Consider the following 16497-nt stretch of genomic DNA (forward strand, 5'->3'; position numbering starts at 1 on the left):
AAGCGCGGGTGGTGGTTCTGTATGTATGGGAATATCCTGTATACGCACTGTTGCCTCTTCTTCTGCTGCTGCTGCTGCTGCTGTCGGCACTGGCAACGACGGATACGAGGATAACAACGACGGGGAGCACGGCCCAGAGACCAGAGTCCTCGTCAGTTAACGACGCTCGTCTCAGTTGCATCCGAACGCTCCAGCCGTAAACGTTATCGAAACTGGCCACGCGTAAATCAAGGTAAAGTACATGGAAAAACTCTGAAAACTATAACTGCAGAGGAAAAGTAGGGGAAAACTACACACAAATTGAAATCAAAAGTAAGAAAAGTGCTGGATAAACACCAGTGCTCGGAAGCTATCCATAAAAACCGTTTGCAATTAGTAAACGTCCAAAGGCCAAGCCCTTTGTTGCGGTTCTAACGTGGGTGCGGCCCCAATCAAGCCAAATGTTGGCATAAAAGACATCATTTGATTTGAGTGTGTGCCAAGTGCTAAACAATTGCCCTTTGAGCATCAATTAAAATGGGAAAATCCACAATTTTCACCCATCATCTCAAGCGTTATATAAGTCTGTGAAAATTTTTGCCCCAAATTAGCATGTATACCAAAAACCCAATTCTGTATCTATAACCCAGTCGCCTCGTTCTCGCCGCTGCGGCGGAGTCTGCGTTCTGCGCAGCGTCCCAGGACCAGCTGGCGAAGGACCGAAATCTCTGTGCGGCTCAAGAGATTGGGAGAGGAGGTTGGGCGGCTGGGTTGCGGGTAGATGGGGATGTGGCACTGACCTACTCGTGGCCTGTGGGGGCAGCAACAGCAACAGCACCAGACGAGCCTGCGCACGCAAATACCTGTTGCGTTGCCCCTGCTGCTGGCATGCTAATGCCACATTTTCATGAATGAGTCGCCATCAGCGGCGCAGCTGTTGCATGCCAATTGATTTGTGTATGTCCTTGTGCTTGTGCCATTCCAGCCGGGCCACCATGGTGACCACCAATGCCGGCGCAACGGCAACAGCCACAACCAACAACAACAACCTGCAGACGAACAACAACAGTCATGCGGCGAACAACAATAACGATGACTTTGACTTTGACCAGGACGATGGCCTGCAGGACCTGGGCTTGCCGGTGTCCGTCCAGACATTCCTGTGGCGCCAAATAGCCCCATTCATCCGGCCAAAGCTCGGAAAACTGCACGAATCTACCTGCCTGGTGAGTGTCCGATGTGTGGTGTGCCCAGCGAATGGCAAGGTCAAAGTCCAATTCGGAGAGCGAGCCACATGATCGACGAAGGGCAGGCACACCGAGGGTGTGCGTGTGGTGTGCCCCATAAAGTTATTCTGAAAACTGTGCTGTAAATTCGCTATGCGTGTTTGTTGTAAGGATGATGGACTGTGTAACATAATCCAAAAAACCCAATTGGCATTAACAATTCGAGACCAGAAAATATGTACCTTATTCGATGTTCTCTCGTTTTTGATTTTCTCAGCTAAATTCAAGGAAAAAATTGATAAACGAAAAAACTTGACATTGATGTTTGATGTATTCTTATTCTTTCCTGCATTCGATATGATATACTTTCTTATAACTATGATACTAACACGACCACCTTCTTCCACAAACCAAACAACATCAACAAGAACAGTCCTATCTTCAATATATACTCGTACTAACAGACAGGGAATGTTTCTGAGGGGACCGACCAACCCAACGCTTTATAGGCTGTCCAAAGAAACATTTCCTGTGCTGTATGTATGTATGTTAATCTACAATATATGTTTACTATGTGCCTTTCCCCACAAAAAAACAAACGACAAACCACTATAACATTAACAACAAACTGTACAAATTAACATTGTAAAATCTTTCGCAATTTGTCTGAATCTGAATGTAGTTTTGTCAACATGCACCGGGACACCATGTAAGTTATAAATGTCTCTGCCAGACATACAACCCCTTATATAACTCTAGTCCTTGTTAGCCCAATCTACAGATGAATTAGGGATGAAATCTCCAAGATTCCAGATCACCCAGATCTCTGTACATTGAGTTGACTTGAGTTGACCCCATTTTCCTTTTGCTTTCAATTGTAGATGTTGTGCGTTTCTTGTGCCTATGATTAAGATTTATGTTTGTGTTTGAAAGCCATTATTTTGCTATACTGTAGATAGTCTTGGCATAACCCTAACATGTATTGCCAGTCTTACCTCATAATGAATCTTTTCTCACCCGCCGCCCAACCTGTCGATGCTAAGGAGTCGAAGGAAGCCTGCAAGGTAGGTGGCAGAGAATACTTATCATCCTGGCGTGTTTAATTAATGATCAACATGTCCATTTCAGTCCTTTGAGAAAGTGCTCGTGCAGAATATTCAGTTTGGTCTCTCGCCGCCCCTTACTAAGGCCCTGGGGGCCATTCCACGCTGGCGTCTGCTGCAGGGCGCCCTGCCACATGTAATGCACGCTTGCGCCGCCCTGCTCTACAATCGGGTGAAGGATATGCAGGCCATTGGGCCTGTGGAGACCAAACTGCTATACACGATGCAGTGGATCCTGCTCTATGCGGCTGAGGAGTGTGCCGACGACGAGGGCGGCGAGGAGCTCGGTCTGGGCGAGACGCCGGCGGAGCCCAAGTCGAAGCCCATAGAGCAGTACCTATTTTCAGTGCCAACGATTGCAGTAAGTGCAATGCCAAGTACTAATGCCAAACACCGTCTAATTTCCATAATTTTCCCTTTCCCTTTCAGCTCTTTGTGTATCTGTTTGCACCAATCATAAGCCACCTCAAGGAATCGGATTTCCAAAACTTTCGCCTGGAGAACGGCATAAAGCTGTGGCAAGGCATGTGGGATAATCGGGCACCGGGAGCTCCGTGCTTTACGGCCCCGGTAAAGCCCAAGGCCCGCAATCTGCTCTGTGCGCCAACTCCCAAAGGATCCACCGATGTGTTTCCCACACGAAAGCACTCCCTCAGTGCCGATGCAATGTCCCCCAAAGCCGACTCACCACAGAGCGGCATCTCTGACTATGGAAGGCAGGACGAGGAGGTAAGACCGGTGGGGAATATGGGGCAGGACGATCCACTAATGCATTCGACTTTCATCTAGGGCTCTTGGGTATCCTCTCCCAAGGAATTTGCTTTTCCCGAGACCATTCCAGAAGAGGCCTCCAGCGTGGAAGACGAACGTGTCGTAATATTTAGGCTGCCATCAGCGCCGCAACTCATGGATAATTCATTTTTTACGGTACGGAAACTAGTCAATACCTTATCCTCACATAAGCTATATATTCTTTATTCCAGGCCGACGCTAGCCTTCTGCAACAGCAACAATCGCAGAGTCGTCGAGGCAGTCGACAGTCCATGAACTCGCGCGACAAGGACAAAATTCCCTCCACAAAATTCGAGTTCGATCAGCAGGAGCTGATGCGCGGGGCATCGATGAAGGAGAAGCGCAGTGCCTCCATCGAGAAGGAGACGGACTCGGATAAGTCCGAAAGTGTTAAGGCAGATGTTTCGGCAGCCACCTTCCTCGATGTGGCAGTGCTGCGTTGCCTCTTCATCTCGCACTGGCAGGAGGAGGGCATCTTCTGGAGCTTGCAATATCTATATAATCGGTAAGAATATTCAAACGTTCCTCTTGATATACATATATAGACATATGTTTCTCACTTTTTTCATGGCAGTCTCAGTGATATTGGTGAGGAGGCGGCCATTACCTTAAATCAGCCCCGGAAGCGATCCAATTCCTTGCCCATACCACAAATCGAGATATCGCTGTATCAGGGTCCCGGGAGCAACAGTCGCGACAGTCCGGGCAGCTCTGTGGTCAAGGACTACATCGAAATACCAGAGCCATCGCCGACAGTGACAGCTGTTGTTGGTAAGTACATTTTGGAGATTAACTCAGATCGATAGTCACTAATATTCCTCCTTTGCAGAAGAACCCCCCACTGCAACCAGCAGCTCAGAGCGTCGCGGAAGCGAGAAAAAGAAGCGCGTCAAGATGTCCGATCTGCGGACCTTTGTCGAGACGAAAATGTTTTCGAAATCGGAGAAGAACTTGGAAAAAGTAGGGCTAGATACAAACTCTGCCAATGGCAAGACACCACTGCAACTGCAACAAGCAGTAAGCCCAAGCCAAACCTGATGTTTTGTTTGCTGTTACTGTTCTTACAATAAGTGTTTTCCTGCCTGGCCACCCACGCCTAAAACCCACCCATACATAACCTCAATAATCGTATGAATATGCCCCCAATGTCACTGCTGTTTGTTTGGCTTTATTGAGAGTTGTCTGTTTTACTCATACCGTGCTTATTATCACATTTTCTTATATACTCCCCTAATGGTTACACTTTCATTCAATCCCCTTAGGAGTACCATCGCAGCCTGGACACGGGGGAGAAGAAACTATCACGCTCTGCATCCATGATCAGTCGCGAACCAGCCAGTAACCTGATCAAGGGAAAATCCATGCCAAGTCTCAGGTAACTACACGAATCCTCCCTCTGTAAGCCCACCTCAAAAACATAAACGACTCTTGGAACAGGCCTATGACACCAGAACACCAGAACACAAAAAAACACTCCCACACTCCACCACAATAGATTCTCAACAATTTCTCATAATCTTCAGAGACTTGTTCTGTGTTCTTAAGCTAATGCTACTATATATTCTATACCTTATGTACTACAACTTTCTCTTATGATCAACCAGCTGTCTGCTTGATAGCGGGTGAGTTTTCGTCCACTAAACAGATAATGCTTAACCTCCTCCGATCTGTCAATCTGTGTACACATTTGTATCTATCAAAGTGCTTCTACACCTATATCACCCTTTCCGCAATTTTCAAATGTATGCCTTTTATGCCTGCTTACCTCTGGCACCACCTGTCTTTGCCTGCCTCTTTCTCACCACCACCCGAACCCCCAACCCCCAGCTTTTCCTCTCTTTTGACCCTTAAGCTTGCCGCACTTTGGTTTGACTAATGCCACACACACAATTTCTCGCACGTCTGCTACAAAATGCAAGATTTTACAGATACGTAGAGCCACCTAAGGCCCCAAGACCTTCGCAGGTGGCATGTCCACGCTCCACGGCATTCTATCCACGGAATCCCATCATTACGGTGACAGAACACACTCCGACACCGTCGCCGGACTACATCAAGCGACAGGTAAATATCCAATGGACATATATCTCTTTTATAGAATCTAATTTCTAATGTCGACAGGGTTCCATTGATTCCCAGCTGGATGCGTTGAGCAATGGTGGCAGCATCGGTGGCATGGGTGGAAATGGCGGGGGCAATGGGAGTGGTGGCGCTGGTAGCTCCACTACCCGGTATCGTGGCCAAATGTTGCGCTCCCACACAGACTCGCACATCGATTATACGGGCGTAGATGAGTCCGAGGCACCCGGCTCCTCCTTTTACATAACGCGGGATGGCGGCATTGACTACGAGATCATCTTGCTGGCCATAAGCAATGTGTTTAAGCGCGATCCGGCTTTGGTCTGCTCTCTCCGCGTCCTGGAAGCGGGCCTGAACATCTGCGAACTTCTCATCGAGATGGGGGTCCTGAAGCTGGGAGAGCATGCTCATGAGATATCCATGAGCATCACACGACGAGCTCTCCAGGTGCTTGGCTGTCCACATGGTTGCAATGACGGTGAGTAGTTCCAGATATATTTTCTATATCCTCACATTAATTTAATCCATTAGGTGTTCGCGGTCCTCCGGCTGACTTTCTGCGCAATCAGTGCCAGAAGATCCTGTCACGAATGCTGCGCCAGGCCGGACAGCGCACCAAGCGATACATGCAGGAGATGGTCAGGACATCGCCACTCCCAGAGCTGATTGACTACTTCCATGCCTTCCTGGCCTTCTGTGTGGATCCCAGCTCCCTGTTGTCGCCATTAAGTGAGTGTCCTGCGTTTTTAACCATTAGCTAGCCGAATTTCTTAGCAAAACTGCAAATGCGGGGCTGGCTTGGATTTGCATCCAATGTAGGCGCACCCAAAAACCCCTATCCAAAACTCTAAAATCGTACAAGTCTCCTGAGTTCCATTGGCCATTTTGTGTTGGGCTGCCTCCTGCCTCCTGTTATCTCCCCTATCTTTCTATCCTTTGTTTGGTTTGCTCTTGGACTGGCTTGTATCTTGACCCTATTGCCCCGCTGTTCCCTCTTCTTGCATGCCACGACTTTGCTAATGCTTTTGAGTTGTCCTTCCTTCCTTACTCCTCCTTACTGTCACCACCAATACTCGTACGTTGTATATATGTGTATGTATGAAATGATGCAAATAGCTCATAAACGTCAGAGTGGATATAAAAATGTTAACACCGATCTTGGCGGCGTACCAGGTCAGGGCGGCTATTCGACAAATTTTAGTGGTGGCATGAACAGCGGCGCCGAGTCCCAAGTCGTTGGCGCTGTCTTCAAGCCGCTGGTCAGCCGCTTTGTGGAGGCAAGCAAAGATCTAAAATCGCCAGAGAATATCGCCCTATATGGCGACATCCGGCAGTTCGTAACCTACGTGAAGGGGGCTCATGGTGGACCATTCCGTATGGTGGCCCTTAGCGGTATACTAGCCGTCACACCGCGTCCCCACAAAAAGGGACCGACGGCCCAGACCACTCGTGTGATAAGGTGAGATCCGTATTCATAAATCTATAAAGCATGATTGATTCTGTAATCCACCTTCTTTTCAGACACATTCCACAGTCGAATGTGACGCACAGCATCCAGAACGATGACAATCGCTCCCAGCGCCGTTTACTGCTGAAGAAACGGAGCACTTCATCGGCCTGCGCGGTAGTGAGTGATGGCCAAGGCGCTGATATTTATGACTAATCCCCCGAATTGTCATTGCAGAGCCTGCTGGAGACGGAGACCTGCGAAGAGCACTACAAGACCAGCCAATCGCCGTTGAGCAACTTCCGGCGTCGCACCACCGGGGTGCGACCGACGCTGACGCCACGACACAGTGAGCGTGCGCTGCTCTCCGATTCCACGTCCAGCTCGGAACGCAATTCGTTGGGACGGCTCAGCGGCTTGGTGCGCTGGTTTCGCGGCACGCCCAAGGAGGCATCGTCCATTGATCTGGAGATTGGCTCACTGAATCCAGAGATATCCTCCACATTTATGAGGCACGCCTCGCTGAAGATACAGCGGGGACGGTCTAGCGATGGCATTGGCCGTTCCATACAGCGCGCCAAGCGACGTGTCGAGAGGCGGCTGAACCGTTTCGGCGGCATTGTGAAGGGCAAGAAGAAGGTGGGTGGCATCGAAGAGACAGCGGACTTCAGTCGGCGCAGCTCCTCGGATATGTGCGACGGACCCCGCGAGTCCGAGGTGGTCATTCTCAAGGAACGGAAGCTGGTGCCCACTGAGCCAGTGCGGGTGGGCATGCTGCGGCTCTCCTTCCTCCTAGAGACATGTGCACCCGGCTCGTTTCCCGATCCCCAGCTGGTGGCTGCCGTCCTGGATTTGGTAAGTCTTGGCAGACTCAATCCTTGACGACTCCCCAAACTGATATTAAAACTTTGTTTCCATATTAGCCTCAAGCTCCTTTGGTCTCGCGCGCCACTTTCCTGCTGGAATGCGCGCACTTTGTGCATCTGTGCAACAAGGGTCAATGGCCCGCCTGGATGAAGCAGAACGTTGGCAGCTATCGGGCGTCGGGGGCCAACATCAATGTGAATCAGCTGAAGCAGCAAGTAAGCCAGACCAGTGCCCGGCGTACCCACATCCTGCAGCGGGCCGCTGGCAAAATGTTTCACCAATGGGCGGAGATGGTGGGCGCTCGTCTAGAGGAAATACTCTTCACCGAGCGACTGCAGTACGAGGCGGTTAATGCCAGCCTGACCGATCCCGAGAAACAGAGGGAGCTGCTGCAGCAGGACGAAGAGGAGGACTTCCTTGATGAGACATCCGTGAATCCGCACGGGAATGACTGTCCGCATTCGCTGAAACTGATTGCTTGCGTACTGCTCTTCGAGATTACGGCCTTTCTGCGAGACACTTACATAATGCTGCCGAAGACATCGAAGCTGATACATCGGGACAAGCCAGCACCTTGGGAGAAGGTCTACCGCGAGGCGAATCGTCGCTGGTCCATGGCCCTAAGCTCCATGGGTCACTCGCAGACTTCGGCCCAGAGCCTGCAGTCCATCGCAGCGGGAAACGATGGCGCCGGTCAATCGGAACGGAAGATTTCGTTTGTGCTCCACGAGCCAGACAACGAGTCGGAGAACAGCAGCAACACCACCTTAACCAAGGAGGGAGAAGAAGGTAATCAAATCAAACTGAACCCCTACGTTCCCCTACTAAGTTATCCATTCCACCAGCACCTCGTCGCCCTGCTGCTGCGTCTGCCGTGCGTCCGTTTTTGCTGCGCCGAGGCACGGCAACGACCACGGGCGGATCCTTCAAGCGTCGCTCCCTGAAGCTGCGTCGCAACACAAAGGACAGCAAGGAAATAGAAACAGACTGTAAGTATAACCAATAGACAACTATTCTCCAGATATTCACACCCCTTACCATTCCTCTTTGAAGTTAACACGCAATCCCGACGCAAGGTCTCGTCGCTCTCTGACCGCAGCGACACCTCGGAACAGGGAATGATTAGTGGCGGTGAGGAGTCCCCGGGCATCCTCAGCGACGACCAGCAGCCCGAGTCGCCAACGGACTCCAATGAAAACGATGATACGGCAAAGAATATGCCCTGGCTCAAGGCAGTCATCGAGATGATGTCCAGCTACAATTACTACTGCACCCACAAGGGATATTGTCATCCGTTCTGCTACAAGCGACACATGCGGTCCTGCACACGACTAATAAAAGCCACAAGAAAGGTGAGATTAGAGATGGTGTTCAAACGGAACATTTCTTTAATGGAATTCCCCTAATGCCCTAACAGGTCTATGGAGAAGAATTCGGCTTTACCTTTGATGCAGACCATCCTACGGTGGAGCCCACAGTCATTAGCTCCAGCAAGCCGCACACCTCGCGGGCCCGCTCCACGCGCAAAGTATCCGAGCAAAGCTCAACGCAAACATCTCCGTCCAAGCGCAAGGATAGCTTGTCCCGCAAGGATCGGTATGGAATGATGTTGTAAGACAAGTCTAGACCTCATTTTGGTTCTCGTTTCTGTAGCATCAGCGATGATCCTGACCTGGAAATGGCGGAAAAACTGGCGAAGGCTTTCCGCCAGGAGAAGGAAAAAAAGCTGCAGGAGGAACCACCGATCTTGAAGTTTATTCGGATCCACATACGCAACCTGTTTCACTTTCCACTGGCCACCCTGCTGAAGGGTGCCGTTGTCCTCACCGAGGAGATGGTGATTGAGGCAATGCCCGCAGCTTGGGAGCTATTGCTGGAGACCAATCACGACACGGCCACATCGAGTGCTGCCGTATTCCTGATGGGCTCCGTGAAGGCACAGAATTTCGCCTTCGATATCATGCAAAGAGCCTTGAAGCACAGGGATCCGGATATACGCATTGGCGCCATTCAGCGCTATCTGGTGCTCTGGAAGTGCCGCTTCCATGTGTGGCCTCGCATGGAGGATAACGCACACGATGTTACCTTTAAGGTGCCACCGGGCGGCATTGAATTCACATTGCCGTCGCCGAAAATTGGAATCGAAAGCCTGCCGGTGGTGGATCCCCCCTGGATGCCCGTGCAGCAGACCAAAGATATGGACGTGACGCTCAACCAAGACAGACATGTGAGTGAGAAGGCTGCAGTAACACTGGGCTATGTAGGAAACGGGAGGGAATCTTTTATGGCCACTAAATAATTTATTTACTTTACAGCGCTCCTTGGTCACCGCCACGAAGAGCCGCAAAATGCAGCAGACGGAGGCCATACGGAATGCCCTGCGCCAGCAGCGGGACAAACAGCGAGCCGAGAGGCACAGCTTCCTCATCACCATGATACCGATCAGTCAGCAAGCCTCACATGAACCTGGCATGGAAAAATTGGAGGACCATGAGGATCAAGAGGAACTCGATGGCACACGAATGTCGTCGCACCTCCATCACTCCCATTCGCTCTTTCCCTCCGTACTGTGCTCGTCCGTTATGCAGATTGTGGGCTGCCTGGACGATGCTGCCATTGGATCGGATGGTAATGCAGTCTACGAGATTGCCTACCAGGTGATTTGGGTGTGCCTTGTCGAGGAATCGGCTCTTTTCCTGCGCTATGTGTTTGAGCGCCTGACCCGCGATCGACAGGACCAGATGTTCAAGCTGCTGCGACACCTCATACGCTTTGTGCCACGTCTGCCCCAGCAGGCGGCCTTTGCCCTCTACAACTCTATCATTGGATACATCATGTTCTATGTGCGCTCGTCCAACGACCTGAAGCAGGAGCTCGTGGGATCAGCCCTTTCTGTGCTCTGGATGGTGGTGCACTCTGTCCACGGCATCATGTTCAAGGATTTGAAGCAAATTCTGCGCAAGGAGCAGTGCGATGCCTCCATTTTGCTTACCGCAAATGTGCCTGCTGCCAAGAAGATTGTGGTACACGGACCTGCTGATGACGATTACAATATACCCTCGCAATTTCCAGTACAAGAGGATACACTGTTCTGCCAGTTGTTGAAGGAGGCCCTGGACTATTATCCCATTGATGAGAAGAATACTAGCCATTACTGTCTAGTGGATTATAAGAGCAGTAAGTTTTCATTTAATTGAAGTTGTCCAGCTCATTTTAATTTTCTTTCATTCTTGTATGCTAGGCAAAATCCTCAATCCCAATTGGTACATAAGGGACTTGTATTTTTTCAAGCGATCGCAGTATCCAGAAGTTCGTCTAATGCTAATGCGTCCCGAAGAGTCCTTCCTGGCTCTGCAGAAACAGGAGTTGTCGAAAAAGTTCGTTGAGATCGGCAAAGTGCATCTGACTTGGGCCATTCTCAAGAATGTGGACATGGTGGTGCAACGTGTTGTCTTCCTGCACGAGGAGCTAATGAAGCTGCCCTCCTTCCCTCGGAAGGCACTAGAGGTGGACCTGGATCTGCACCACGGCGGCGAGTATGGCAAGGTGCTGCTCGGCCTGGATGTTTTGCACAAGTTTATGTGGGTTCGTCTGATAGCCCGCATGTTCGAGGCCATGGCTGGTAATTTCGCATACTCGGCGGACATACAGCTCTTCCTCAATGTGCTCTCTGGCGCCTCCATCCTCCACGCCGAGGATTCATGCATAATGCGCTATGTGATGGCTACATTCATCAACGCTGCTTTCAACTTTAAGAACATATTCTCCACGAATGGGTACTTTATGATTATGCCCACACTTCTGCAAGTTTATTCCCTCCATCAAACCAACAAACTAATCACGACGACCATCGAATACGCTGTAAAACAGTTTTACCTCCTCAACAGAAAGCCCTTCATTCTGCAAATGTTCGGCTCCGTTTCAGCCATACTCGATACGGACGAGGATGGCACCTACGGAGAGGCGCATAAGGTGCAGTCTAGCTGCCTTTTCAATTTATTGCTCAGCCTGGAGGATCCTTCACCAGATCCACTCAACATTGCGGAGCTGGTCAAGGAGCCCAAGCCCCTGAAAGCGATTGACTTTTGTTATCATGATGAAGATGACGATGTTACGGTATTGGACTGCATCACGCTCTGTGTGATGGTCGTCTCCTACTCGGCGGAGAGCACTCGTGGCTATCAAATGCTTGTGAGTACTCACTGAAGTCTCCCCAATCCTGTCTTCATTGCATTGTGTTGCTCTTTCAGATCATTCTGGAGGCCATTCTGCCTTGCTATCTGCAACAGATTCAATCGCCCAGCTACATTCCACTTCAGGGCAAGTCCGAACGCGACATCATCTTGCAATTGGCTGTGGCCATTCGCACCATGGTTCACAACTGCGAAGGCCTGGCCAAGAGCTACAATGGACCCTATCGCAATAGTCCCGAGCACAAGGGATCCTCACAACGAAACTGCAGCCGAGGACCGCCCTGTTCACCTGGTCTTGACTTTGAGGAGGAGTCGCATCCAAAGTATGTGACAGATGCTCGTACCAAGAATATGATGGATTCTGCTGAGGATTCCGAAATGATACGCACTGAATATCGGCGACCTCGTGATGTGCTGCTTTCCGTTGTGGCGGATTTTCTAACCAAATCCACGGCCCGTCTGGCAGAGCTGGCAAAAAAGATGCCTGCCGACACGAAGCCTACTGAGGTCCTGGACGCCAAGTGTCACATACGTCTCGCAGACATCGCTCACTCGCTGCTAAAGGTATCACCCTATGATCCAGAGTCGATGGCCTGTCGTGGGCTCCAACGTTACATGCAGGCTGTGCTGCCTCGGGCGGAATGGTCAAACGACACCTTGCGCAATGCTCTGGTCACTATACTACGGCGCATCGATAAGGTGTTCCTCAAAATATCGAAGAAACCATCGATTCGACGGAACACGGACTGGGAGGCGGCTGCCGGACTACTGAAAGGCATTCACGAGACGATTATCCGCCATTCCTATGTTTTGCACTGGCAGCAGATGAAGACTCTGATTAACACCGTGCAGAATCTGATCGTAAATGAGCCCGGCTCTGGCATTCCCGAGGGCGTCTCCAGTGCAGGGGCAGCGCTCATGTCTCAGAATCCGCCGGCCTTTTTCTGCTCGGCCGTGGTGCGTCTGGTGGCCCTACAGGTGGTCAGCCCCGTGGACTGTTTCTCTCTTGTCCAAATATGCGGAGGCAGCGCCGAGTTTGCCACGCAGGAAAAGGCCGAGGGATTTCTGATGCATCTGATCATGCCGCTGTGTCTGAAGGTCTGTTCGGGACGCGGCGTTTCGGATGTTGGCGAGCTGAAGATGACCGATGTAACCTTCCTGCTCACCGCCGTCCTCAATGCAATGAGTCCCCCAGCGGGACGAACGGGTCAGGCTGTGTCCCAGATCAATCGAGTCACGGGAGATCTGCGAGCCGGCTCTCTTACCTTCACCGGCAGCCGTGATGCCAAGCGTCCAGCACGCATTTCCGGCTCTCTCTATCAAGCGGCCTTCTTGGCCCTGCGCATCGTGTGCATCTGCTTTGAGAATCGCCTGTCTACCGAGTGGCCTCGCATTGTACGGGTGATGCGGGATCTAGGCAGACGAAACGAAGCTGCTCCCGATCTATGGAGCTTCATGGAGTTCGTAGTCACCCACCGCACGCCACTCTACATTGTTCTATTGCCATTTATTATGCATAAGGTAAGGATTAAACGTTGAAGTTTGAACGGATTGTAGCTTCCCATCTCCTACAGATCTCACAGCCTCCCATCGGCGATCACGAGCGACACATGCAGTTCATCATTAGAGAGCGTCTGCGCGGAACACCACCACAAGGCGGCATCAAGTCCAAGGGAGCCCTGCTGCTGGAGCTGGCCAGAGAGTTGCGCGACCTGCGTGACGAACTGGAGGAGAAGCGATATGGTAAGTCTATGTGGTGGCCGCTGACAGTTTCCACACATCCGCTTATGTTTCAGTCTCCACAGATCGCGAGAGCTCCGAGCAAAAGAAGAGCGACACACCGGCGGCCACCAGTGCGGCAGATGCCCACAAGTCCCAGCAAAGACCTTCACTTATATCTATCTTCACAGGGACAACAACCGGCCAGGCCACCCACTCACATGTCTCCGCTGTACCAATCGACTCACGCAGCGGCTCCGGCGGCATCTGCACGCCCAGCGATACGTTGTCACAGCAAACACTGCACCCGCCCCGAGAGTCATTGTCCAGCAGCTCAACGGGACGAGATCCACACACCACAACAAGCGAGAGTCAGAGCGGGGATGGAGAGGCAGGATCAGCGCCGACACTGGTTGGCGCAGCGCCCAGTGGTTCAGGCCATGGTACTTCCGGGACGGCATCTGCTTTGCCCTCGCACATGTCCCACTCTCAGTCGCTTCAGCAGCCGCCATTTAAAGCCCAGCCACCAAAGCTGCGCTTCGTTTCGTCTGTGGAATTCAGGCACTCTTCGGGAGAGACATCGACCACCCCGCTGTCGCCCGAGAGTCCTGCCGAAGATAGCTCGGGTGATCATACACGTTCACGTCTACAGCGCTCGAAGGCTGCCAGTCGCAAGACCTTCAGGCTAAAGCGCAGTCGGCTTACGCCTATGGAGCCACCAAGCATCGTAAGCCGATCCAAAATCTCTAATCCTAATCTGTAACCTTACATTAAATAATTTGAAAGGTTACATCGCTGTCCCAAGAGGAGCAACAGCCTCAGGCCCAGCCCAAGGCAATTGGTGAGATATCCTGGGACTCGGTGTCGCAGACATCCTCCACATCTGGCTACCGGGACAATAATAGCTTGCAGACGGGTCTGCTCTCGCCGGATGGCTCATTGGGCGGTCTAACTCTGGGCCGCTCCCCATCGCAGCACTCACTTTTAATGGTGTTCGAGGGACAGGACGAAGACACACTTATTTAACAATCACAGAATGGCGACCGGGCCTACGAACTCTAGTGACTAGCGTGACTTTCAGACACACAATTAGCACGAATTTGAGATAGAATAGTACTCGTATAATATAATATATGTATGAATATGTGTTGGGTAGTTGGATGTTAAGTTTTATAGACGAATCGCTGTTTTCCAATTTGTGCCCCCTTTTGTACATGATGAATTACCTTAAAATGTTAATAAATAAACACGGTAGCCGTTCTATGTATCTCCGTTCTTTTTCTGAGCCGCAGACAATGTCTTCACACGATTCTCCTTTACCATCTTGCGCCACTCCAGCCACTTGGCCATCTCCGGCTGATCACTGTTGCCATTCTGTGTCTCTAGTTGCATGTAGTAGGCCTCGCGCAATATCTTAAAGGCCTGGATGCTGTAATATGGCTGTTGTGTGACCGGATCAAAGTAGCGAGCTGGCAGTCTGGTGATGGGACAAATGCCGCTAGTGGGTTTGGGCGGAGGCTTGGGTCGGCTAATCGATTGGAACACCTTGTCGTTGAAGTCGTTCTCGATGGTGACGAATGTGCGCTCACACTTGGAGGCTGGATCGTTTGGATCATGCGGTAAGGTAGTTGCCCGAGTGGGCTTCCGCATCACCGGCATAGTCAACGAATGGTAACGTATTGTAGCCCCATTAAAAGTGCGCTTGGTGGGGCGTGTTTTCTTTTTCTCCAATTCCATTTTCTGAAATTTCTCTACAATTATGAATGAATACTCAATTATTGTAGCTTCAGCAGATAATTTAAAGACATACCAAGGGAAAGGATGTTCTCCTCTTCGGTTATTTTTGCCTCCTCCAGGAGTTCTTCCTGTGTGGGCATGTAATCCTCAACGCGAACCTTCTTTTTCTTGCGCTTCCGTGCATCGTCCAATTCCTTGAGGCGTTTCTTTGTGGCCTGTGTTTTGATAGCCGTCGATGTGCGTATGGACTTGCGACCCGAGTCGAGAACAGTAAAGCGCGGCCGCACTCTACGTTTGACCATACCGCCTCCACCGCGCTTTTTATGCAGTGCCGGTACGGATTTTGTCTCCTTTTTGGCAGCAGGTGGCGGCTCCTGTAAGGAAAGCCTTGTTACAAAACAATATAAATGTACGAAATTTGAGGAATCGCACCTTGTAAGCCTTTGTATTGACGCCGCCTCGTTTCCGCTTCTTCTCTGTCGGCTCTTCTTGGTCGGATACCGGCTCATCCTGCTCATCAATACTGAAGTCTGAATCAACCACATCGTCCTCTTCGTCTTTTTGTCTTAAATATGGATTTGAGATGATACTATGGTCGGATGTATGCCAAGGGCGGGAGACTCACTCATATTCCTTGTCCTCTCCTTCCTCCTGGAATCCACCGTAAGTGGTTTTGTAGAAATCATCCTCCTCTTCCTCGTCCAGAAGTGTGGCTATGCGGTTTCCAGCATTGTTGCGCCTGGCTCTCGAGGCAGCCATTTTTATATTTTACGAGATAACTTAACTTTTGAGACCTATGTGTAGCTAGAAATTGCCAAGTCAAAGAATAGAAGTTTGTTGTTATAGTTGTTGTCTCGTCGATGAAGTCGTGTTTTGTAAATAAAAACGAGCTTAGCCCACTTAAGCCCCCTTTATTTAATTAGGTGAACACCTTGAGGGAAACGGCGAAAAATGGTACTGGTTGTAAATTCTTCGTGCAGATCCATTCCACCCTAACCTCCTTTTTTCAATTACAAAAACTATGACTACGATATTTTACAACTGATCTGCGCTAAATCTATTAAATATTCATTATTTTCGGTGGAATATTAAAATACCCCCTTGGTCTACAATGGGTTAATCAGTCTCCGTCAAGAATTGGAAACTATATTCCTCGTTTTTGATATTCGATTTGATATTACTAGCTAGATAGAACCCTCAGCCCTGAATACATAACATTATCCGAATGACGAATTAATTTTCTATATGACTAGCCAATTTTAAGTCCTCATAATACGCTGAATTCATCGATTCTTAGCATTTAATCATGGAGTTTTTATTTCACAGAAAACAAACATGAACGACGAAAATATCGA

The 16497-nt window shown here is 50.2% G+C and overlaps 2 protein-coding genes across 7 annotated transcripts; one reads left to right on the plus strand and one right to left on the minus strand.

Annotated features, from left to right (window-relative positions):
* Positions 1-213: 213 nt before the first annotated feature.
* On the plus strand, positions 214-14672 carry LOC6595191 (protein unc-80 homolog). Of its 6 annotated transcripts, none has more exons than XM_026985153.1 (30): positions 214-232; positions 965-1205; positions 1888-1914; positions 2249-2269; positions 2334-2669; positions 2738-3037; positions 3098-3235; positions 3292-3605; positions 3675-3871; positions 3930-4117; positions 4363-4475; positions 4705-4722; positions 5020-5164; positions 5222-5657; positions 5711-5908; positions 6296-6638; positions 6701-6803; positions 6864-7481; positions 7550-8282; positions 8339-8482; positions 8547-8845; positions 8911-9089; positions 9147-9720; positions 9809-10670; positions 10735-11684; positions 11744-13207; positions 13261-13429; positions 13483-13539; positions 13597-14132; positions 14192-14672. In XM_026985153.1, the coding sequence occupies exons 2-30, from the start codon at positions 975-977 to the stop codon at positions 14429-14431; spliced, it is 9933 nt and encodes a 3310-aa protein (XP_026840954.1). In that variant the 5' UTR covers positions 214-232; positions 965-974; the 3' UTR covers positions 14432-14672. The 6 variants fall into 6 exon arrangements, with proteins under 6 accessions (XP_026840954.1, XP_026840970.1, XP_026840946.1 ...); XM_026985169.1 differs by having other exon boundaries at positions 13492-13539; XM_026985145.1 differs by having other exon boundaries at positions 13483-14132.
* LOC6595190 (vacuolar protein sorting-associated protein 72 homolog) lies at positions 14550-15942 on the minus strand. The gene is made up of 4 exons (XM_002020010.2): positions 15768-15942; positions 15575-15707; positions 15216-15516; positions 14550-15156 (listed from the first exon to the last, which is right to left on the minus strand). Exons 1-4 carry the CDS (start codon positions 15899-15901, stop codon positions 14666-14668), a joined length of 1059 nt encoding a protein of 352 aa, XP_002020046.1. The 5' UTR covers positions 15902-15942; the 3' UTR covers positions 14550-14665.
* Positions 15943-16497: the final 555 nt, after the last annotated feature.

This window comes from Drosophila persimilis, unplaced genomic scaffold (assembly GCF_003286085.1).
Source record: "Drosophila persimilis strain 14011-0111.01,24,50 unplaced genomic scaffold, DperRS2 tig00000000-arrow-pilon, whole genome shotgun sequence".
Lineage (NCBI taxonomy): Eukaryota > Metazoa > Arthropoda > Insecta > Diptera > Drosophilidae > Drosophila > Drosophila persimilis.

Bases quoted from the DNA above. Each gene is read 5' to 3' on its own strand.
- LOC6595191 (XM_026985145.1), top strand. From the start codon at position 975: ATGGTGACCACCAATGCCGGCGCAACGGCAACAGCCACAACCAACAAC. The intron at 6,804-6,863 runs GTAGTGAGTGAT...TTGTCATTGCAG, and splicing joins GCACTTCATCGGCCTGCGCG to AGCCTGCTGGAGACGGAGAC. The intron at 9,090-9,146 runs GTATGGAATGAT...TCGTTTCTGTAG, and splicing joins AGCTTGTCCCGCAAGGATCG to CATCAGCGATGATCCTGACC.
- LOC6595190 (XM_002020010.2), bottom strand. From the start codon at position 15,901: ATGGCTGCCTCGAGAGCCAGGCGCAACAATGCTGGAAACCGCATAGCC. The intron at 15,708-15,767 runs GTGAGTCTCCCG...TCCATATTTAAG, and splicing joins GGAGAGGACAAGGAATATGA to ACAAAAAGACGAAGAGGACG. The intron at 15,157-15,215 runs GTATGTCTTTAA...TCATAATTGTAG, and splicing joins GGAGAACATCCTTTCCCTTG to AGAAATTTCAGAAAATGGAA.